This window comes from Brachyistius frenatus, unplaced genomic scaffold (genome assembly GCF_029030835.1).
Source record: "Brachyistius frenatus isolate BFR_SWC_R1_liver_20210118 unplaced genomic scaffold, ASM2903083v1 Contig_68, whole genome shotgun sequence".
Taxonomy (NCBI): Eukaryota; Metazoa; Chordata; class Actinopteri; family Embiotocidae; genus Brachyistius; species Brachyistius frenatus.
In genome coordinates, this window is record NW_027210667.1 from 89904 (window position 1) to 114859 (window position 24956).

At 40.4% G+C, this 24956-nt stretch overlaps 2 protein-coding genes across 5 annotated transcripts; both read right to left on the minus strand.

Moving 5' to 3' along the window:
• Positions 1–4708: 4708 nt before the first annotated feature.
• On the minus strand, positions 4709–8107 carry LOC138625989 (TPA-induced transmembrane protein). 2 transcript variants are annotated; one of them, XM_069707350.1, is made up of 7 exons: positions 7616–8107; positions 7059–7136; positions 6689–6775; positions 6337–6469; positions 5982–6094; positions 5240–5310; positions 4709–5133 (listed from the first exon to the last, which is right to left on the minus strand). In XM_069707350.1, exons 1-7 carry the CDS (start codon positions 7664–7666, stop codon positions 4947–4949), a joined length of 720 nt encoding a protein of 239 aa, XP_069563451.1. In that variant the 5' UTR covers positions 7667–8107; the 3' UTR covers positions 4709–4946. The 2 variants fall into 2 exon arrangements, with proteins under 2 accessions (XP_069563451.1, XP_069563450.1); XM_069707349.1 differs by having other exon boundaries at positions 5982–6142.
• Positions 8108–9570: 1463 nt separating this feature from the next.
• On the minus strand, positions 9571–23017 carry LOC138625990 (capZ-interacting protein). Of its 3 annotated transcripts, none has more exons than XM_069707353.1 (6): positions 22898–23017; positions 12803–12886; positions 12535–12606; positions 11998–12066; positions 10928–11155; positions 9571–10371 (listed from the first exon to the last, which is right to left on the minus strand). In XM_069707353.1, exons 1-6 carry the CDS (start codon positions 22901–22903, stop codon positions 9961–9963), a joined length of 870 nt encoding a protein of 289 aa, XP_069563454.1. In that variant the 5' UTR covers positions 22904–23017; the 3' UTR covers positions 9571–9960. The 3 variants fall into 3 exon arrangements, with proteins under 3 accessions (XP_069563454.1, XP_069563453.1, XP_069563452.1); XM_069707352.1 differs by having other exon boundaries at positions 12803–12889; positions 22898–23016; XM_069707351.1 differs by lacking the exon at positions 22898–23017 and adding an exon at positions 22765–22864 and having other exon boundaries at positions 12803–12889.
• Positions 23018–24956: the final 1939 nt, after the last annotated feature.

Here is a 24956-nt window from a genome sequence, read left to right on the forward strand (position 1 = left end):
GCGAATGCTTTGTCACGTTGGTTTTCAGCCGTGTCTCAGGAACAGATAAGAGGCTGTTTCCATTTGCGGACATCAATCCGGACATATGCGACCTGGCAGTGATCAGACCACAAGTGGCCAGCAAAAGTACTGAGCTCTGATCTGTTCAGGCCACATTCGGAGGTGGCCTGAACAGATCAGAGTTCAATGCTTCCTGAGTGTGCTACTTCCTGAGTCTGTACTTCTGCTGGCTAGCTGTGGTCCCATCACGGCCAGGTCCATATGTCCAGATTGATGTTGCCAAATGGAAACAGGTTCTAAAAGTCCACTGTCTGAGGATATCAGGCTACCAACAGGCCGGTATGAAGCACGAGGTGAACATTATGGAAATGCATGTACATATTTTTCAGAAACCTAATAAGTTCGATTTTGAAATTTTTGTCCTACAATTTATAAGTAATAAAGCTATATCATTGTAGTTTCTTTTGTTACCCTGTTTTGAATGAGTTTTCAGTTATACATGGAGCAACAGCAACACTAAAATGTAAAGGAGCATAAATGTCCTCAGTGTAAGTCAGTAAAGTATTTAATGCCTAATTAGGGCCTGAGCACCGATGGTTTTTCAAGGAATTCAATTCAATTCAAGGAATTCTTACGAAAAGTGATTTGCCTTTTTGGAGGCTTTATTATATTCAAAAACTCATGAAAGTGGAGACACATATGTCTCCCGGCGAAAGATTTCGTATTCTAGTGGAGTCGCGAGTGGGCGTGGCCAAATGGCTCGAGAGCGCCCCCTAAAGAGATGCCCCGGCGGCCACATTTACCTAAATTCACAAAATCCGGTGGACACGTGTATCACACCGAGACTCACAAAAAAGTTACATCGCACCGTTACGTCAACTCGACAGGAAGTCCACCATTTTGATTTTAGTTGCCATTTTGGGCCATTCTTACACGTTGTACTTTGTCGAACTCCTCCTCAGGATTTTGTCACACCGACTTGAATTTAGCTTCTATGGATAGTTAACATGTTTGGGATTAAATCTTATCAAAAGAATTTGTTTTGGACTGACCTTGTGTGCGGCGTGTGCCGTAAAGAGGTGGCCATTTTAAGGGCCTCGCCATGAAACTACGAGTTGCTTTAAATCTTATGTAGATGGACCGACCTTCTCCAAACATCAAGTCGGGTCACAATAACCTAAACATGTAGTTGATGATATATTGAAACTTTCGCTCGATTTTGTCAATGGGCGTCGCCGTGACGATGTGGCAAAGTTTGATGTCTCGCCGTGACACAGGAAGTTGATGTTTAAGGTCAAAGGATGCTTGAGACCTCACGAAACGTGTCACATACATCCGGCGTGGTGAGACGATACACCTGATATGTGTTTTGCGAGTGAGCGTGGCCAAACAGCTCGCCAGGTGCAGCCCTGAAGACACCTGATAGTAATATTCAGTCATAGTCGTAGCGCCCCCTGCTGGAGACAGGAAACGAGACAAAAATAGCAACTTTAAGCGGGGATGTGCGGTAACCTCGCGCGCTGCACATCAGGGAGATGGCTTCGGGGAGGCGGCGCGCAGAGTGCGAGGGCCCGTTATCATTTTGTCATGTTTGCCATTCTCACCATGACCAGCAAAAAAGAAGTCGGCTTTGCCATATGTTTGTTAATGCTAAGAAATCAAAAATGGTTGTGTGACACTGCAATAGCAAGAGGATTAAACATATTAAATAATTTTATAGGATGCAGAATATAATCATCAGATCAATGACACCAATTCAAGCATGTAGTGTATCAGTTTTATACTTAACGTATTGACCTGTAAAGTTGAACTGCAGCAGAGTTCTTGCACACACATTTCATTATGGATTGATATATGTTTAACAAGCACTGTTGACCTAAGGCTGACCTAAGTTTGACCAGTGAGAGGACCAAAGGTTGGACAGAAGCTTGAGAGTAACTGCTATCGAGGCTATCAAAGCTCAGGTGCTTATTGTGGTAAATCTGGCTTGAGACGATTAACAATTCTCAAAATAGGATTAAGAAGAGGGACCACCAGTAACTACAAGCCTATCTGTTAGCCTATACGATATACACGACCAGAAGCAATGCTGCAGCCCAGTGCCACATCGTCTCACACTGCTGCCAATAGATTAAAAAAAAGTGTTTACTTTAACGTAACAGAACATGACACCTACAGAAAATAGTCTCTCCAATCCAAAAATACACTAAGGGCAGCCGAGTCCACTGAAGTGATCCAGTCTGAATCAATAAATCCTCTCCAAACAAACATGTGCCTTGTTAATCACGTTTGCACTTTTTGATGGTTTCAAAGAGCAGAGCGAATGATGTGGTTTTATGTCGTTATGAGCTGTTGAAATTCTTGGATCCCACTGATGCACTGCTGTTTAAACTTGAACCTTTGACCAGCATGTGACAATCATGCAGAAAGAGTGTTTGATATGTGGACATGAAGATGTATTTCCCCCTTCAGGGAAAAGAAGAAGAATGTTACCAAAGAGAAAACAAAAAGGTCAGCACTTCCTTCCAAGTGCAGTAACCTTAGAAATTATTGTATTGATTAATAATAATTCCTTTCAAGTGAATCCAATTGTGTCACATCAGCCAATGTTCTAACAGCATTAGGCCCTCAATAAATCTGTCTAATGTGGTCTTTCAGTGAAATTTCCAAAAAAGTGTTGAAAGTGGACAGGCTATGTTTTTACTGATGGATAAGTTGCAATGTCAGTGTAATATGCAGGCCAACCTAACCATAGAGTATCTTGGTATTTTGATTATTACATCAGTTGTAAAAAGGAGGCGATTATTAAAACTGTGGAGTTAAACTGTAACAGAATAACTGCAATAACTTTTGCACTTAGAAAGTTAATATTCTGTATTTGAGAAATGTGCTTTGTAGAGGGCAACTAGCCAGAGTGAGGACACGTTAATTACCACTTAGTGAAAGAGACAGACAATTTGGCATGCAAATTAACCATAGCCTTGATCTCATTAGGAAGCCGACTTATTGATACGATCGCTGCCAGCCAGCACAATTCAATGAGCCATACTGACGCAGTTCTATTTGATAAACCTGTGGATGACGTGCCACCATTGCTATTAGCTGCAATTACCTGCTACTTATTCTACTTAGGAGGAAAATATCAATGACACGGCAGTTCTCGAACAGAATGAAATAAATAACGGACTGCAACTGTTGCATGAGGGACAGGCACTCCCTCTACCATTCACCCACAAGAATATCAGATACACAGGTCAGTGAGGGAACAAGGTTTGCATAGGAAGGCACAGCATTTCTTTATTAAATACAAGCACATGACAAATGTTCCTGCACAGAATCAGAAATACTTCATTAATCTCCACAGGGACATTTTGACACAACACTCATTCACATCTGCCCCAGGACAGAAAGAACAAAGAATTTAAGAAGAACCAAGATAATAAATATACTAAATGTACAGTCACCGTACAACCGGCCTGATTGTGTCCAAAGCACTAGAAAAGTCAATAAATGTGACCCTCAAAGTACTTGTCAGTTTGTTCAGGTGGGCTTAAGCACGGTTCAGCAGGTAAATGACCGACGAGGTTGGTAGGCAGTGTTTGTTGCTCTTTATCGAAATAGTTCTCTGGCGTTCTAGTTACGGTTTCCAAATCATTTCTAGTGATGCAAAAAAAAATGGCACAGATATGCAAATATAAACACTTTCATTCTCCATAAAAAAAAAGGGAAAGAAAAGACTTGGCAGTTTTTCACACATACAAATGATCATATACAAAATCACTGATATTCAGGCTATGAATATAAAATGACAGCACCAACATTTTAAATCAATACTACACTTGCAGTAAGACAAAGTGCAGTAATATCCAATAAAATCCCAAATACATATTTAAAAAAGGTATTTCTTACTTGAGAAAGCCCAAATATTTGTTGACATTCTTCAGTACAACCCCATTTCTAAAAAAACATTGAGAGACTGTGTAAAATGTAAATAAAAATACAATCCAATGATTTCCAAACCATGTAAACATGGAAATACAATAAATCTAATGTTGAAACTGAGAAATTGTATTGGTTTAAGAAAAATATATGGTCATTATGAATTTGATTGCAGCATCCCAGAGAGGCAGTCTCTCAGCAGTGAAGGTGGGGAGGGGTTCACCACTGTGTGAAAGACTGCATGGGCAAATAGTGGAAGAATTTAAGAATAATGTTCAACATAAAACTGTAAATAATTTGGGGATTCCATCATTTACAGTTCATAATGTCATTCAGAGAATCTGGAGAAATCTCTGTAAGCAAGGGACAAGGCATAAAACTAACATAGGATGGCCGTGATCTTCAGACCTTCAGGAGGCACTGCATTAAAAACAGACACAAATCTGTAGTAGAAATCATTGCATAGGCTCAGGAACACTGCCGAGAACCATTTTCTGTGAACACAGTTCGTTGCTGCATTCACAAATGCAGGTTAAAACTTAAATAAAATACCATCCAAAGAAAAAAGCATATAAGGACACCTGGTCCAGAAACACCACTGCCTTCTTTGGGTCCTAGGTTATTTAAGATGGACTGATATGTTGTCTTTGTTCTATTTTCTATTGAATATGGGTATGGAAGATTTGCAATCATCACGATCTGTTTTACACACACACACACACACACACACACACACACACACACACACACACACACACACACACACACACACACACACACACACACACACACACACACACAGAGAGAGAAAGAGAGAAGCTGTGGCCACATAGCTTCCTGTGGTAAAAATGCATCGTATGCAGACTCGTGGGAAAATCATGCCTGAAAAATCATATGCAACAACTGCGGCTTACTGCAGGAGGTTTAGTGTTTACACAGTATCTCACTTATGTAACAAAAGAAGCGTGAAACGCCGCTTTTTGCAGTTTGTTTTTGTGATCAGTGTCTTAAACAAATTTTATGGAAACTGGATCGATGTACTTTGTCCCAGACTCAGCTGGCTGCTGGTCATATATAAATTGTCTGAACACGTTGTACACCATTTCCTTGCTCAGGGTAAAGTTTCTCAGCTGATCCTGCTGCTCTTCAGGCAAGTGAAAAGTCAGCTTGAAGTCAGCGATGACTGAACCGTTCCTGCAGGGAGTGTAAAACATTTCCAGGTCAACACAAAATCCGGTGGTTTCATGTGAATGACAGCAAAAATCATAGTTCCTAACCGCTGAGTGTGATGTGTATTTACCTAAACGCATACGTCTCGGCTTTAAAGAAGTATCGCCCCAGAGCAGGGGAGGAGCTGTAGATGTCAGACAGCTGTGGGGCAGGTTGAAACACGCAGAAGCAATGAGAAGATGTTTCTGCTTGATACTAACCTACCTCCCTTTTACTTCAATAAGAGCTGCCATTCAGCTTCTTCTAAAGGCTTTTAAGTTTATTTCTCTGTAAGCGATTGAAGCCGCTACAGAGGGCTGGGTTTCTGTTTTGTGTAGATTGTGGCTCAGTCCAGCCGTTTTTCCACTTTTAAATCCAAGTAATATACATTTGTTGCCATCAAGTCCGAATGAAAACGGCCCTGCAGCTCTCACTAAATACAAACAAACATGACTATAGTGAGATGGGATTTTGTAACACAGGGTTGACATTAAGCCAAGAGTAACTTCAACCTTAAGGTCAAAGATTTGGCAAATTAGAATTTAAATTGTATTTCAATGCATTTCTTTCACTTCTATACAGGTAAGTTATGAATATGAAATGTACTATATACTTCCAATAAAATGACACATAAGCATCCCTCCCCTCTGTTGAGGCTTTATTAAGCCAGTCAGACATGTGTGCATCAAATAAATTTAGTATTCAAGATGTTAAAATGGGTGTAACTGCTATTCCATAGTGTTTTATACCTACCCTATGTAGTTAGTTCTAAATACAGCCAAGAGAATATTATGAAGTACATGATTTGAAATATTGGTTATAATCGGTCAAACCTCATGTTGAAGGTGTGCAGCGAGGGCTTGGCTTTCATTGGAAGAAAGCGTGAAAAGCTCCTCTGTGAAGACCAAATTTGGCATCTGGAAGCTCCCTTTGAAATACTGAGGAACTTTAAACAATGAAGGGTCAAACTTCTCATCCACATCTTCATGGATCGCTGCTCAAAGAGAAACTGGGTCAAAACCTTTAAAATGGGAACATTGTTTATCAGTCATTGTTCAGAAATAACTAACAGTGAGTCTGGCCTTCAGCCCATGTAACATTTATACTGTCACTCTGCTCCTTTATGCTTAAATAATTCGCATAACTTAGCACCCGGCTATATCCAAACCCCTCATCATGAAACCATACCTGAGCACACGAGCAGCGAAACTATTATCACAACAGGGATGAGGAGAAAGATGATGACGATAATCATCCATAGTTTGACCCCCTTGTAGACATTCTCATTCAGCTCTTTCTTTATCCGGCACACTGAGCTCATCTAAAAGCAGAAATGAAATAAAACATTTTTTTTTAAGATGTAGCAAGAGTCCTTAAGGGAACAAGTTTGACATAAAAAATACATTTGGAGTGAAGTATCACTTTCATGAGACATAATTCAAGATATACTGTTGACAGTAGGCTAAATAAAATGAGATAACTAATAGATAAGTAACACTTCTTTTATACGCATCATAGGAGGAAACAGCAACTCTCATACCTCTTGAGGAGCACCGTTATTTTCTATATTATTGTGACTTTCTGCTGCATTGCCAGAGGGCCCCGCCTCCCCATTCGCACCAGAGATCTGAAAAAACACAAAAGATAAACAGGCATGTCACTTTCCTCACTACCATAAATGGAAAAAGCGATGAAGGGGCAGTGTGTTGATTCTTTCCCTTCGAGAAGGACTGAAAGTAAGTGACTCAAGCAGGGTGTCACTCAGATAGACGGATCCTTTTCTTTTTTTTGTTTGGCACAGAAACCGAAAGGTTAAGTTAAACAAAGTGAATGAGCCATTGTTATTGTCTTGAAGGGACAGACCAGACGAAAACCAGACAAACCAGAGCAAAACCTTGATAAAAGCTCACCTGCACAGCGAGCAACACATCACTCTCTGCTGCATCAGGACTTCTGTTGACTGCACCATTTCCATTGCCTGCTGTCACCTAGGAGTTGGCAAATATTACTGTGAAATACTGAAAATCACAAAAGGTCTTTTAATGTAAAATGATGATTATGTATGCCAACTGAGACAAAAGATTATTACCATTTTGTTTTTATTAAACTCAACCTTTCTATAAAACTAAAAATATGCTTGTCTGATTCTGTACAACAAAGATGTCAAGTTTACTATCATACAAGTCAGAAAACAAGGAAGAAAATCTTCACAATCGAAAAGATGGAAATAATTTGGCAGTTTTTTTTTATAAATATTCTGACAATCGACTAATTAATTTACTGACTTCAGCTCTGATATGTTACTTGTTGAAAAGTAAATGTTGTAAATACAGTAAATAGACATGGTATGCTTGTAATTATTATCAAGAGTTTTCTTATATGTTTAAATAAGATTATTAGTTCATATTATAATGATTACAATAATTAAGCAGGTCATTAAACATAATCTTTATTCCCATTAACTCACCAGTTCATCAGATGTTTCTTCATCGTTGACATTTATCTCAGTAATGTCCATACTTTTTTCCAAGTAAGACGCTCCCAACCCGGAAATGCCTACACGTTATAACTATTAATAGTCCTAAATCCGCGGGGCCGTAAACGTCTCAGCTGAAATTCAAAAATGCAACATTTACTCAGAAACAGCGAGTTCAGGTCTTTCGCCCTGACAGCTGGTGGCAAAGTTTGTCTCCGGACGAGGCCACCGAGTGTCTTTCGTGTCCGTCTCCGCTGCCCGTTGTTTTCCAGGCAGACAGGTGTGGTCCCTGCCGGTTGATTGTTCGGGAGGCGGTGCCGAGTTAAGACACCGGGGAGGGGAGGGAGGAGGAACCGTTCTCCGGAATGCACAACACATCATAAGCATTTTTTTTAGATGTGACGAAATTATGCCGCAATTAAATCAAGTTAACTGAAATTAGTGCGTCATCGACACGTTTTTATCAGTCAGCGTTTTTGACGTAGATCATTTACATTTGTTCCACTTGATCCGAGGTTTTTCCCACGGTTGAGGATTTTTTTTTTGTGGATAATTGAATATTTGGGTAAAATGAAGCATTGTGGCTCATAGTGGCTGTTGGCGACTGTTTACGCACCATAACTGTCCATTTTAAATAATACATTATGGAAAATTCCAAGATGGGTTCAGTCAAGATTCCCCTGATGATGTAAACTCTACGTGTTCACTTATTCTGTTTACATTAAAGTGATAACATTTAAAAAAAAAAAAAAAAAAATTAAACAAAAACATGTGCCATAATTAGTTGAACAGGAAACTTTGACCCAGACCTCATTTACAATAAGTGCACAGATGGCTATTGCGGCTGCTACTCACAAATACTTGTTTTTATTATTAAAACAATTTTGTGAATAAGAACTAAGGTAGGCCTTTGTTTTTTTTTTACATATGGATACCCACGTAAAGATGCATGCTAGGGTTAGCAATTACAGGCATCTAAGATACAGTTTAGTTATTGAATTGCTGCAACTCTTAATAGTCATCAGTCGAGACTGACAAAATCCACAGGTATAAACCTGCATGTATTATTCTTTACAGTAGTCTTCACACCATACGATGTTCTCAGGAGCGCGCAGTGTCAAAAAAGGAAAAACGGAATAAAACATTTCATTTCTTTAAAACCATTCGATCTGTTTAATGTGTAATCGAATATCCTTAGACTTTTGCACACAGATGTTTTCAGTAATTCTGATGAGATAATTCTGCTCAGGTTGAAAACAGACTGTATATAAAAAGATCGAAAATGCCTGTAGTTTAAAATCATGTGACTCTATGTGCTACTGAAAGTTATCATAGTGAAGTTGGTCCTACCTGACTAGATGCAACAAAGCCGTATCAAATGTAGTTTGCGCACTAACAGCCCTGAGAAGAGCCTAATCAGGGGGGAAATTGAAATCACCCGTGTGGGCATTTTAAAGGCCTGCAGGGCCTTTAAAATCTGTATTTAATCAGTGCCTTAACTCCTCATCAGTGATACCCTTTAACTCTCAAATCTAACGTTTTGGTCACACCTGACTGAAAATACATTGCCCTCAATAATTTTGACTCAACTATTCTAAATTGATATCAAAATTTGAATGACAACATGTAATATAAAGTTGTTTTTACAGAAGAAGGAAGCTGTTTATTTGTTGTACATTTCTGTGTGTCATTTCTGAGGACCTGAGCCACTCCACAGCAGCACTGTGATTTGGATATTTTGTGTACAAAATAGAAGACAAGGTGTATAGACCAACACGCTGAACATCAAAAGAAAGCTAAGCAAAGTATATAATTTCAACTTAAAAATTGATTTGGTATGACATCGAAACATTTATTGTCCTCTAAAATATATATGAAATCTAATAATATTTGATCATTTTGTCAACCCAGCATTCAACATGTTCAAAGCTGTGTTTATTTGACAGACTCCTGATGTAGAAGTGCACTGTTAACAATGTCTTTGATATCTCAGCAAAAAAAAAAAAAAAAAAAAAAAATCAATTTTTATAAAAACAGGAGTCTTACAGATTTGGTACAACATGAAGGAAATTTCCTGGGATTGTGGCTACAGTATCAACTGCGATGAGTCATTTACATGTGCAGAAAACAGCTGCTTCACAAGACTCTCCAGTGTTTATAGACCTGTTCAGACAGCCAGAAGAGGACGACAGAGGGACTTAAAAGAGAAAGGTACCAAGAAATTTAAAACACATGAACTCTTTTTTTTTTTTTCTCCAAAGAGTTCCCTTGATCAAAGCACTGAATAACTTATTCATATATATATATTTTTTTTTCTTAACATAAACATTCAAAGTTCACATCCTGTCATTTCCTCCTTGGTGTGTCTCCTGAGGCTTCTCTTCCTGTCCCTCATCACCCTGCATCTGTTCGGCCAGCGCTGAAGGCTGCTGTTCCGGCTCCAAAGCCTCGGAGCTCAGGGCTTGTTCTTCCAGATCCCCCATGTCGTCTGGGTCTGTCTTTGCTACCTCAGCCTCTGTGACTTTACAGTCCCCATCCTGGTTTTCAGCTTCTCTCAGGCTGCCTAGCTGCCCACAATCAGCTTCCTCTGTCGGGCTGTGGAAAACCTGGTCCTTGTCCGCATTATCTTTTGGATCGCACAGTTCACTCGTGGACAGACTGGTCCCAGAGGCTCCCGCCTCCTCTCCAGCTGACCTTCTGTGCTGTCTCGTGGGCGGACGCCTCTTGAATGATAGTCGCGCACGAGTCTGTGTGGCAAAGATGGGCAATTTAGATCATGTCTTAAACAAAAATCTGGAAATCATTTTAGATCCATAAGACAGAGCAAGTTTCCAGTATTTTTTAAAGGTGAGAATGAATATTTCTGGTAACTATCCAAGTCTAGACAGCATACGCGTGACAGCACCAAACAAGTGGTACTGATGGACTCTAACTAGGCTAAGTGGATTACACCTTCAATCCCCCTTGCAGCGGCTCACATGTACTACAGTGACATCTTGCTCCAGGTTATCCGAGGGCTGCTTAAACACAAGATGCAGCACACCCGCTGAGAAGCACGTCAGTGGGGGTGAGGGCACGTGCCCGGCTGTGAGGTCACAGCTCACTCAGCGAATAGCGTGAGAAACTCTTCAATGTGACAGCAGCTCCTGTTTGTCATTTCGTAACTCAGAACTCGTGCACAAACCCACACAAACATGATGAGATATAGGCTACATCTTGGATTTTTTTTTTTTTTAAAGTTGTCCCGATCTATTTGTCATTAACATTGTCAAGCTAATGTGCAGCTTTGCTTGATGTGTTTACCTTGTTGAAGCTCGGCAGTGGGGTGCCTTCAGGAGGGCTGTTGAAGCTGAGGGGATCCTCCTCTTCACTGGACAGTTGTGAGGGTCGCAGCGACGGTCGCAACGAGGGGCTCAGGGGGCTCACGGGGCTGCAGGGCGCGGCGGTGGGGGACGACGGTGTCGGCTGCAGCTTCACCTCGGGACTCTTGGGTGAAGGCAGCAGAGCAGTGGGTGACAGAGCAAGGTTGGCCTGTAGGGGGTCAGAGAAGATCCTGAAGCCTCAACACTGTAATCTCCAGTACAGTTTGTTCTAATAACACTTGATCGCTAATAAACAAACTTCAAATAAAAGTAAAATTTGAGATAGTGTTTTAGAAAAAAGAGGTTAGTTCAACATAGGGTTTACTTAATTAGGAGATAAACACTTCATCATTAGGCAAAGTCAAAATTAGACAATTGTATTCATTTAAACACATGTATTTAAACAAAAATTATCCACTAATAGTATTTCCAGCTTCAGTCTTCCTTTAAAATTGAGTATAAATATTGTTATAAGTATTTTCAAGGTATACACATACTACAATGCACCTGTCACCTTCCTCACTAACAGATGTAATACCCCAAATTCCTTGTAAGTGTAACATACAGAACCTGAAATACTCAGAAGTGAAGTACTTCGGCGTTAGCCCCTGAACCCGGGTTCAGGTTCAGAGTGAATCTTACCTGCACTGGCGAGAAGAGGAAGAGGGAGAATCGGCAGCCCTTTTGTCCCATGGCTGCCCACCGTGTGAACTGCTAACTAAAGGAACTCAAGTGGCAAGTTTGAGCCTCACCACAGCCTCTGTGGCCCATGATCCCATTAGCTCATTAATCTGAGCCGATTGTGGCAGCAGGCACGAGCCCCTCCCCTTTTTTCTCTGCAGGTACCAGTGTACTCTAAACAGTAGGTGGCAGTAATGCTCTAAATATCTCAGTCTCCCGACTGTACAAACTCCTGACTGCATGCTGTATGAACATATAATCTGAGATTTAGCAGTGGTTTTGATTTCCATTTCCCTCAAAAAATATTGAAATGTCGCAAGATGCGCCAACCTGCAGTTTCTCAAAGATGGCGGAGTTCTTCATCTTGATTTTAAAAGGATTTGGGGAGACAACAGATTTCTGCCAGAGAACACAGTTAGACGAGAGTTAATAAGAAGATAAATTCATGTCTGTCATGTCATGTATATTCATTATATAGGAACATACAAGCACAGCTCCTGCGAGACTTTATTAGATCAACATTATTAAACAATGTTTGTATTACTTTGTTGGTTATGATATACGCATCTTTCATTTCTGCTGTGCTTTTATCGGTCAAAATACAAAGATAGGTTTGTGTGGTGTGTTTGTGTCATTTTTACTTGGGGAGAGGGGGGGGGGAAACAGCAGCACTTTCTAAATGTTTCAGACAGAAAAAAAAAAAAGATAACATTGCAGATTTGGCAAACACTGTCCACTGTGTTGAAATTGTGAGGTTCCAATTAAATTGCAACGTAAACAAATCCTAGTCTGTTTCCTGGAGACTTCCTGCACAGATCAACAAACCAGATGCAGCACATAGGTCGTTAAAAGAAGACATTTACTTACATCTGACTCTTCATTATCATCTGTTCGATTTTGCAGCTTCAGGGAACACGGAGGTCGTCTTCGAAAGGGCAACTACAAATGAAAAGGAGGAGGAAGTGTGACTAAAAGCTGTTTTGACAAGCAGCTTGTACGAATTCAACAGCTACTTGGTTTAAACATAATTTAAAAAAAAACTATGTACAGAATATTGAGTGTCGTTTTACTTCAGAGCCAAACACACATTTGGAGATTTTGGAATAGATACCGTCTGAGACATAGAGTAGATTACCTCATCGTTTGTGCTGGGCATTGGTAGAATATGACCTTTTAACCTTCCAGCCAGCTCAGCCACTGATGGCTTGGATGGAGAATCCTTCTGGAATTATTTTTTTTAAGCAAAACACATGAAAAAGTTCTTAAGTCTTAATACATGCTCATATAAATTAGAAATAAAAAAAACAGATAAAACATTTTTTAAACACTGTTACAATAGATGTCAAAGACTGGTGAATATCCCATCATTTCTGCACCAATTATAATGTTATATAATAATATTAAGTGCACTGTGTACATGTATCTTAAGATGATAACATGACAAGATGACATCCTTGATTTCAGGCTTTAGCCCTGAACCTTGAAATAATAATAATGCACCGTGACATGCACACTCCAGCCAAACTAATAGTGTATACAGAAGTAACCAGCATGAAACCTTGGAACAGTTTTGATAGCTTTGACATGTTAGACGCGCCATAAAAGCTTAATGTTGTCATTACAGGGGAGACACCTGCCGATTTAAAGAACTATAATAAAAAAAGAAAAAAAATTACATTTTAATATGCATGGTGTGTGCAGAGAGCAGCAGGACACAATTGAAGACGTCCTAAAATAAAGAAAGTGTTTCACTTCCTTGTTCTCTACAAGAAAATGCAGACGGTTGAGAAACACAGCAGGAAGGGCGACAACGTTGGGTTCGGTACTGTCGTTGGAGGAACTCGCCTCCTCTCCCGCTAACAAGCACAGGCAGTGAGTCCCACTCTCTGCAGCTGTTCAACATCACGCCGCGGCCTTTTGGCAGGACCGACCTGTCTTTGCTTCCTCACACTGTTATCACTCCTTGGCCCCTCTCCTTTCTGTCTCTCCCACTATTCCCGAGCTGATTGCTAAACGCCCCCCTTCCTCCCCGCTTGCCTTTGATGACCAGTAACTCACTCCACATATCTGTGGGCCGAAGTGATAAGTTGGCTTTTGGCGTCCGACTGGAATGTGCATGAGTGTAAGTCTTGAAAACAACACTTTAGTATTGCATTGTTTCCCAGGTCCTAGGTTCATTTTTGTGCCATGTGTTTGAGCTGGGAATGGGTCGAGGCATTGTTTACGTATGCCGTCTGCCAGGACTGCGCAGGTTCTAAAGCATCATGGGGCCATTTCATGATTTGCATTGTGCTCGCCGGGCCCCTCCTTTTCTCTTTTCGGATTTCATACCACATGTCATTTCCACCGTACTTTTATTGAGCTCTACAAAGCTCATGCCACTCCTCACAGCTGCAAATTCTGTCACATTTCTTGGGTGTGCAAGCTCAGTTCCCCCTTCATCTCCCTCTCTGCACATTTTGAACCGTGGCTCATGGAAACATGGATCTCCTGGGCTCCACAGATATACGCATTCCACACTTTAATCACACGCTTTATTTTCCTTTTTCCCCTTGTTCTCAACATGACCTCACCACCTTGTTCCCTCCACCCAAATGTGTAACAGCTCCAGCCCTGCAGTGCGTCCTTGTCCTAATCCACATCCCCGCCCTTTTCCTGCGTTCTCTATTCTCATACGTGATAAATAGTAATTACGTGGGACCACCCACCCGCCACTCCATTATTTTGTAACCTCTAATTGTTTAACTCTTTCCTGTCCTTCCAAAACAAATGCCCCCTTCACATCACAAACTCCAGTCACAACAGTGCAGCCAGAGGAAGTGCAGCTCTTTGTTCAAATCTCTGCTCAGATGTTTCAGGCATTTCTTTCTGGTGTTTAACTTATTTAAACATTTAAATGGAACATTGTTGACTCCTCAAACTCACAATAAATAACTTGTTTTTTGGTTTAATAACTTCCAATGTGATTATGGATTTAAACATTTAATGTCAATGTATATGTTGAAGGTGACCTCTGCACTTGTACTGCTGCTACTGAACATGTAATTTGGTCATGTACAGCACAGATTCTATTTTTCTATATTTGGATAATTCACCACTTACTTGCAAAAGTGACATAAATAAAACATGACTCGTACATGTTAACTATTCATCGACTACATCGTTTCAGAAGAAGTCATTCGGAACCCATTAATATTCTTTCATGCGTCTTTCACAGAGAGGCCTTATCTTTAATGAGCTTCTTCATGCAGAATGAAAATAACCTCAGACATGGCTGTACAGACACTCACCATGCAGTCAGTATACAAAGGTGATAGATGCGGTTTTATTCATATTTAAAATAAAAATGTATAAGGAATGTGTTACGAGTATCAAAACATTCACGGTTACTTAAGAGCTACAATCTTGCATATTTTGTTGTAAACAAATAGTTTCACTCACTGTGTCATTGAGATGACAAAACAATACTTATGTCATTGACCTGTACAAGGCCTATGGTTATCAGTGCTGCACATGTTTAGCTCAGCTGGGACCCTGAGCTCTGAGGAAGAGTGGGAAACTATGTTCCACTGCAGGAGAGAGCGGGGCAAACTATTTCTGGGGCTGTAGGCCTGGGAAAAAGCCCCAGAGCAGTGAAGGCAGCCTGGATCACAGTGCTGCTCTGTAACCCCTCAGCTCCTAAGAGAGCGCATCCCTGGATATGCTACACCACATCTGAAACATACTGTAATCTATCATACAGAGCAATTGAGCATGTCTAAACAAGGAGATGCAAAAAAAAAAAAAAAAAAAGCTTCCTAAAGCAGTGCCTCAACCGTGTGATTGAAGTTTTCCAATAGCAAAAAAAAAAAAGGACCTATTTCTGAACTCTGACTTCCCTGGAAACCGTTTGGACTTGCTGTTACAGTACCCACTCAAAGCACTGTAATCAAAACATGATAATGTTGTAGACATATTAGGATCCTTTTAATATTTAACAGGTGATTTTATAGAAAGTAGGTTTATTATTGCAGTGAGACTGTCATTCAGGAAAACATTCCAAACCAAAAGCACAGTTAAGTGTCATAACTGAAATAATTTGTTTGTTTAAATCCCCAGACCAGACCAATTTAACCCTAACAAAATATGGTAGGGTTAAATTTAAAGCCAATACTTCCTTTGAAGTAAGGCTAAATTCCTAGGTGCCTAAATAAGATATTCATTTTTCCCTGGAAACTCATGGAGTTTTAGTTGGAGCCATGAACACTCTGCATCCCGTTACTGCGTTAGATACTTTGACAAGCTCGACAACTGCTCAGTGAGCTGTGTTTGAAGAGGTAAAGGTTAATCCCAACCCGTGTCATCATGTCAAGGCTGCAGATGGGGACACGAGGTTTACTGTATGACCGACAGATGAAGAGGGAGAGACAAACAGATCACACAAAGCCTGTGATTGTCTGTTCCTGTGATTCCCATTTCCAGAGGCAGGAGAGAAGAAGCACATGATTATTAGTCTCAGTAAAGCCGAACATATCAGCTTGATATACCAACATTGGTCACAGAGCAACAGGCAAAGTAAATCTATCATGGAGCTGATAAAGACGCGGTCTGGCTCAGGCTCTTTTTACTCAGAATAACTCTCAATCCTCATAAGATCTCAGTGGTGAGCCCCACAGTGGGAATCTGTTGGAGTGAAGATAGATGAAGCACACAGCTGTTCAGCAGGATCTTGTTCAATAAGTTCACCGAGCGTAATGGCTTCAGTTTTAAGTCTGCAGACTCTGTTTTCACAAGTCAGCGTGTTCCGCCAAGGGGAAACCACCACGGCGAGCAGCTCCCTTCTGCCTACATTTGTTAAGTGCTAAGACAGCACACAGGCACTTTCTTTGCTCGCTGCCTTTCCAGGAAAACATGATGTGTTTTTGGACCAGACCTCATCTGAATAGCTCACTTTTCCACTGCCCTCACTGGCACTGTTTTTCTGTGTTTTCTCATACATTGTGTGAGTAGAAGTGCCTTAAAAAAAACAAGGTCCTGAATCACAGGGATGAGGTAAATGGACACACTGATCCACAAGCTGCTGCTGCCTCAAGGGAAATGGGAGTTGCTGCAGACACAGTCTTGTACTGTATGAAATAAAATAAGCATTCACGAAGAAGGAAAACACCCTCAGATAACCTGAGAACAGAAACTTGCTGATGGCTACACTCCCCGAGAAAGAACACGAGATGTGTATTTCTCTTAATAAATGCACCGCAAAATTAGTCAAGATCCCAAGAGACTTTGAGATGTTATTCAACTGCAATTTGATTGACAAATGATGAAGATATGAGAACAGATCACAGAACCAAGCCTGTTCCTGGAATGCACCGTGATATTTTAGTATGATAACTACAGCAGCCTGTTTTTTAACATGACCCGAGTTGTTGAGAGTAATTCATTACATAATACATTAAGAAAATGTAAACAACTCACAGTAGACATTACTCTCTCAAAACATTTGAACTTCTGCAGGAAAACTTGAAGGGAATCTACACGTTCCGCTATTCTCACCCACTCTGATCCAGCGATCCCAGCGACCAAAACCATCTGGACGGTGGATCAGAGCGATGAGTGCAGACAGACATGGGATGACTTCATTCAGTGAAGCCCTGCACTTTCCCCACTGTAGTGTTGTGTAGTTCCTGCAGACGGCCACAGGGTTAGGAATCCGTTCATGCATGGCCGTAGTCTGGTATTACAAGAACTAAATTCATTTCATTAATATACGAGTCTAGAAACACATCATTGGAGATTGATTCCAGTCGTTACATCATATTGGACGAAGACCTCGGGTTAATTTTGAAACTATGTGAGCAGCCTTCAACTAATCGGCATTGACCACCATATGATGTATGCTGTGCACTGAATGTCACCAAGCTGTAAACAACCGAGACCCGAACCCAATGTTAGCAAAGTGCAACAGCATGTCGGCAAATGACTACCGTAGACTTCAAGTCTTTGATTTTTGCTGGCGTTGCTACAACTGTTTGTGTGCCTTCATCTGGATCTACCACTGCCAAACATTTGACTTCAAAGTCATCAATCACACTTAGCCGCCCATGCTGGTCGTTGATTGGTCCGCTCAGCAGAAAGGCAGAGCGAATGTTAATGCGAGCAGGGTTTCCAGACTGTATGTATCACAGCAACAGCTCCAATAGGATTGACCTTTCTGAAGACGGTCACAGTCCAGTTTCTAAGCAACTCTGCTGACACTGTGCACTTGTATCTGGTCTTTTCTTATTCTAAGTTGTCTTTTTTTCAGTTTATTCCATCCATTTTATTCCACTTATCCGGGATCGGGTCGCGGTGGCAGCAGGCCAAGCACGTTTCAGTCTAAATTGAAGTTTTTCCTCACTTATCATATGTCGTTTAAAAGACTGATGGACTTGCTAAGACTTGCAGGATGCAAAACTCTCAATATTTGTCCCACTATACTAATGATGAAGCACAGATGAGGGGAAACAGCAGTAATCTCGATCTAATTTAGGTTGCAGCATCCACCTTAAGTAAAAATGCAAAACCTGACTCGAACACAAGAAGGCACTTGAAAAGTACAAGCAGCTTGGAGCACTTATTGTGTTTGCACTCTTTTCTGCCAAAAAAGGAAAGAATGTGGCTAGAAGCCAAAATTAGAAGTGAGTGGTTGAGGAGGTGCAGTTTTAACTGTTTTAACTGTTCTGCAGGGAGATCAGTAAGTAACTTGGGATGATGTTGTTGTTTAAAAATAAAATGTTTCACCTTCCTCTGTTCTCAAACCCAATGTGCATGGACTTCACATTTTTAGACTTTACACTAACAAAATTCAACATGTTTGACTATCTGTCAAGACTTCATGTCTGACCTGCTATGATCTAACCAGCTTTGATGTCAATAACAGACACTGCTTAAAGTCCCTTCTGACATGAACACGTGTCTGGAATAACTAAACTGGGGCAGCAGTCGTGTGGTGTGGTTTGTTTTCATATTCCAAGGAATTCCCTCCAGTCTCCATGTATCCATTCATGACATAACTTCCCTGAACGCCAACAGCCTGGATGTTTTCCTCACATGCATCGGTGTTGTCTCCTCGCTATCTTCTCTGTAGTTTTCAACACCTATCTTTCTGCCATATGCAGAACCCTGATAGCCAGACTCAGAGAAAAACACACACACACACACACACACACACACACACACACACACACACACACACACACACACACACACACACACACACACACACACACACACACACACACACACACACACACACACACACTGCATAGTTCGAGTGCCTGTAAGGGTTGCAAATACTGTAACATTGTTTGGAAAAAGAACAACAACCACTTTGCAATAGAAAGCGGCAAAAGCAGTTAAGAGATTACGAGGCTCTGTGAACCATTTGATTGGTCATTAAGGTGCAAATATCTTTCAATGTGCCAAGCTGCCACACTTTGAAAAAAAAGTAAATTCAGACAGCAAACCAGAGTAAAACTTTGCATGCTGACAACAGAGCAAATTTCATGTTTTAGATTATTAACTCCAGGGAATGTCTAACGGGAACAACTGAAATGCCTCAGCGAGCTGGTTAGGGCACACTAGAATCTCAGAAGAGAAAACTGCACAATCATCAAGGAAATACTGTAAATGTTCTGTTTCTTTACAATTTGTCAACCCAAACAGCGGCCTGACAAATCTGTTGAATGCACTTCATACCGTATAAAACATTTGAAAACACCCTATTTTTAAAGTGTTTTGAAACCTGCCTTGTTTACATCATCTTTTACTTTTATGAGGAGTGTAGCTGAACTCACATGGCAACGACAGTTATTTAGCCTGGAAAAAAAAAAGTTATTGTTTTCACACAGTTACTGGTATTCCCCCAGGGAAACTAACTATATTGCGAAACAGTGAAGACAAACGGCAGTAACTACAGTGAGGACACGACGGTTCGGCTTCCTTTCTCGACATTATAAAGAGCTCACATCAAAAGATAATAAAGTTAAAATATCTGGACATAAGGTCAAAAGCACACGAAGAGATGATATTAAAGACAGATGAGGTTGTGTAGAGGCAGTTACACAAAAAAGCCACAACAGGAAGCATCAGTGAAATTTTAAAAGTCCTATGTAATGTTGGCAGTTTATCCTATTATCACTATGTGCTCTTTATCCAACTCATCAAGGCTCAAAAGCCTTTTGATGACTTGTATTAGCTGGAGGTGGCAGGAGCAAACATTCGATTCCTTATCGTGAAATGTGCAATATTGTATCAACGCACGTACGCCGACTATCGACGTCACCCGTAGGTAAATAAATGAAATGATCCGGTGATTCATGACCTGTTTTTATGAGTGTTCATCAGTCTGTCTGCTTGACCGTCTCTGATGGACAGACAGAAAAGTTGATTTCATCAGATATAACACATGCTGACCAAGTTTTCCTTTGGTGACATAATTTGCAGTTGCAAGTTTATCAAAAATACTCAAAGCAAAATATTGAATAATCACTGATGTCACATCATGACTTAAGTATCGTGACTATATTGTACCGTGGGACCTCTAGCATTCCCTTAGTATTACCTGTTACTCCAGGAAACGTTTTGTACACACCCCACTTTGTGTGATTTGAACAGAGATCCAACTATAACAACTCTGCGACTTGAACAACCGGCTTCGGAGGTTTTCCTTCGCTGCTGATGCTTCACATTCCACTGAGCTTCACGGCGAGTTAGGTGTCTGTTTTATGTCCGCGACGGAGTGAGCCATTAATCCTGCACTGAAACAAATACAGCCTGATGTACAGTGTTTGCCAACACAGATTTCACTGACAGTAACCTCTTACTTTTCCATGAAACCGGACGACATTTTGGTTCCAGTGGTTGTGAGTGAAGCACAAGTAGTAGTTACTACCTGTGAAAGAAGTAGTGCTGGTTCATAATAAAATATTTCAATGACATACTGTTGCAAAGCGAACGGGGAAAATCTAACTCATTAGCAAATGTCTGGCTGGTACAGACTGAGTTCCTGTGTTATTGGTCCCCTAACTTTGCTGTGAATTACATAACAAATGTGCGCACCATATGGTTGGCAAGGCGATCCCAAATACTCACTCCTCCAGCTGCGGTGTTGTTTTTCCATCAAAAGGAACACCGCAACTCTACAAACCAACACACACATACAGTGCAAGTCCTCAGGTGGATGCACACACACGCACACACAAACACGTTCACGCCCTCACAACTTTCCATTTAGTCCGTCAGCCGCATGGGAACCACTGAATGTAATAATTTCCATGTGTTAAATCTTCCTTTAAGGCCCGCTCGAGGCGACTGATGTAAGTCAATGTTTGTAAATATGAATCACTATTTGCCAAAGCTACACAGACACACACACATACATCGCACACACATGATGTCATCCCTGTGCTAAACTGAAGCAGTTTAGATGACAGCGAGTGTAAGACTGACTTTACAAGACAGTTTTAACACTGCTTTGAAGGCGTTTGAGGCCAAATTAATGCAGCATTAAAAAAAAAAAAAAAGTTAACATTCGGAGAAACTCATCCATCTTGTCCTTTTCAGCATCAAATAGGACATTGCAAAGTGGAAATTATAGAAATCAAAAATCGACAGCAAAACTGACATTTTATCATCAAAAGCAGGAACACGTTCTTTCACAACTAAATTTCACTTCACTATTTGTGGTAATGTGGGTAGACAGACTCAATAAGCATTTTCTTGTGTCATCAAATGATGAGGACTAAAAAGACCTTGCGGGAAACAGATGGCTGTCGGAAACGTCAAACATCTGAACCTGACTGAACAAATGTTCCAGTCACTGGCCAGCGGTTTGACTTTAACCTTTAAGGCTGGGAAAACATGGCGACTTTCAAGGAGGTCTCATATTTTATCGGCGCCATCAATAGAAATCTATTTTTATAGAAATCTGGTGAGCAATGCTGAAACTGATAGCAGCTTTGGTCGGGTAATTGTTCACCAAGATAAAATCTTCACCCACAAAAGGTTGGACACACCAATAAAAGTTGAATCCCTCTTAGTGTTCTGCTTTTCCATTCAAAACAATAGAAAAAGTTGTTTCCCAATTTAACCCCCTTATCTTTAATATTTACAGATTTGGGGGAAGTCCATTTTTTGTTTCTTTCCACTTTAGCAACAGCGGTATTAGAATGAAATCTTAAATCCAAAGTGAACCGGTTGCATTTTTGAACCCTAAAGTTGAGTGTTGTGAGTATGTAAGAGTAGTTTTGAGGTAGATTACTTATGTGCTCCCTCACGTACTGTGAAGGGAAACAAATAGGGTGTTTTTCTTTCTATTTGCCACATGACATGAACTACTTTAAGTTTTAAAAGTCTGGAGGAAACAGCCTGTGTGTTGCAGCGAGGAGACCACAAACCTTGTGAGCAAACCCAGCAGAAAAAACACATGGGACAGGCTCACTACAAAATACACTTTTTTTTTTTTTAATTTTAGCTTCGGTTCAAGTTGACAGTTTGGTGTTTGAGAAGTGGGCGGGGAAGCATCAGAAAACTGAAAGAGCACACTTATAGGGAAGAAAATTACTAACTACATTTCATTTGCACACATCACAGTGAACACGTAGTGGGTCCCGACAAGATGTTTTATCAGTTCCATTTCCTTCCTCCTGCACTGGGAATACTTGTCATGAAATTGTCACCACAAATTTTAGCCTGAAGCTCAAATATACTGAGCCAAAGAGGTGAAGACACAAACTCCTGTTGCTTTTAGTGAATGTTGTGGCCCAGTGTGTGTGTGTGTGTGTGTGTGTGTGTGTGTGTGTGTGTGTGTGTGTGTGTGTGTGTGTGTGTGTGCAGTCATCCTTTAAAAGAGTTTCCGTTTACATCATACAACTCTCACGTGTAGCTGGTCATAATAAATTAAGCACACAGTTTCGTTGTAGCCTAAACGTATCATAATGAACTACAACTACATGCGTAATGATCCGTAGGTCGACTGCTGCCAAAATATCAATATTTTGTTACATTGTTGCACCAGCAAGTCCCTGCAGCAATATCACAACAACACAGAGCACAAGGAGATATTGTAAACTCACTCACTGAGCTCCTATGATGTAATGCTTCCATTTCAACCACAGCATGTCGACACAAAACCGCATTAAATGTTAAAAACATCTGGCGTAAAAGTACAGGCTGCACTAGAAAGCTACGCTCGGAGTCACATAGTTGCTACCTCCATCCTGGGAAATGTGCCAGAGATCGTCCCCTCCTGTTTTTCCCCCTCCTTTTCGGCCTCTTGGAGCAAAGTGGCTGCTGGTAGTGAGGAGACAGAGCGAAGCTCCGTGTTTATATCTGGAGCCAAATCTGCCTCATGAACGTGGAGGAGGAGCGGACAACTTTTGCGCACATTTGGCTACCTCGGCGACGTCAAGTCAATCAGCTTAAAAGAATTCCACTTCGCTTCAAGATTTTCAAAATAAAACGCTGTTCCATAGAGAGCGTTCAGATTAGAATGTATTAATCCCACAGCTGGGAAATGTTGTCGTCACAGCAGCTCAAGAATACAAGAAAGATGAAAATAAAGTTAAAAAAAAATACACATACAATATAAAATAGAATAGAATATTAAAATAAAAGCTATATACACCAAATGCACTTTTTTTACTGTGAACTGTTACTATACAAGTTTTTGAATGAAGAAAAAAACAGATTATTATAGCACCTAGGTCACACTAGTAAATTGTAACTTGCACTGGATATATTGTGTATTGGACATGATATTGCACATTAGTTATATGGATTAGGTTTATGAGTATATATGAGTAATAAATATATATATGAATGAGCATAAATAAGTAAATAACATTATATATATATAAATGTACGTATATATATATACAGTATAGTATACATTTGCACAAACTGATGCTGAAGGCAGAACAGAGAACAGAGAAAATGGTTGTATTTAAATATTAAACCTTAAATTTGTTTTCTCTTCGAGGTTCAATTGGCAGATGCCAATTAGAAAGGAATGCTGGATAACATTTTAACCACATACTGAAGAGAGCAGCCACATCCGATGTTGATGTTTTACACCATTAGATGGACACAGTGACAGTATGCAAATCTAAAAAGTCCACAGCTTCCATGCTCATTGCACAGCAGAAAACATGCAAAAGACCACTTTCTTCGCTCTTCTCTTGTCAGAAATGGGACAGAAACTTTTAATTTGGACTGAGGAGGGAGAAAGTGGATAAAAAGCACGTTGTCCCCCAAATGAAATTGTTTTTTTTAAAATAGTGCATTTGCCAGTCCTGATTTCTATGAGGGAAAACCTTCAAGCAAGTAAGCCACAATCAACTGTCACAGCCTCTTTTGTCTTTGACAGGTGATGGAAAACATCAGCTGTGACATCAGTAACAGATGTGGCCAGGTGAGCAACATTTTGAAAGTGTCAATCAGAGCGCAGTTAAGCAGCAGTAGTTTTCTGCCAGAGGTATCTCGTAGTTAAAAAAAAAAAAGTACATTTTGTAGAGAGAATTTTCCTACATGCTTATAACTATTTAAACTTTTATTTTGAAGGCAGAATTTTCACACATCTGGTATATTTCTGTTTTTCTGTACTTACCTGTATAAGGTGGGTAATCAGTTAGACAGTGTGTATAATTGTGCTGTGCATAACCTACTGGCGTTGGGTCCTTCCCGACAAGAATTTCTTTAATAGTACAAACACTCGTGTATGAGTACACGAGTGTTTGTTGGCTGGTTTGTAGCACTCAGTTTTTAGTTTTTTTTTATTATAACCGTCCTACAATCCCTGCAGTGTCTCTAAACCTTGATCTGACTTAATTAGATAAAAGGTGACAAATTTAAAGACAGCCGACCTTCTACATCTTCAGTATCCACAAGTAAAAGACATGAGGTCAAAGGTCACTTCATTTAGGTCAAGGTTTAAATGTCATACCCATTTCCTTCAGGGCATAACAACAAAGGGAGATTCACAAAGAAACAGTTTTATGAAGCCAACAGTTTATCAACCCCAACTCAAGATCAACCAAACAGACACATAGAAAGTACAAACCTAGAACTGCATGTGGCATAACGAAAGGAGAGAAAACACAAACCAAGTCGGGTGACGAAAGGCACCAGACTTCCAGGTTGGAGAGACATCTTGGGAGAAACATGCCTTATGTAGACTCCTCCACAGGTGAAACCAATCCCTCAGTGAGGAGGAGCCAAAGATGGGCCTGAGGGGATTGAATCAAACAACCATGATACATGGTCCATGATAC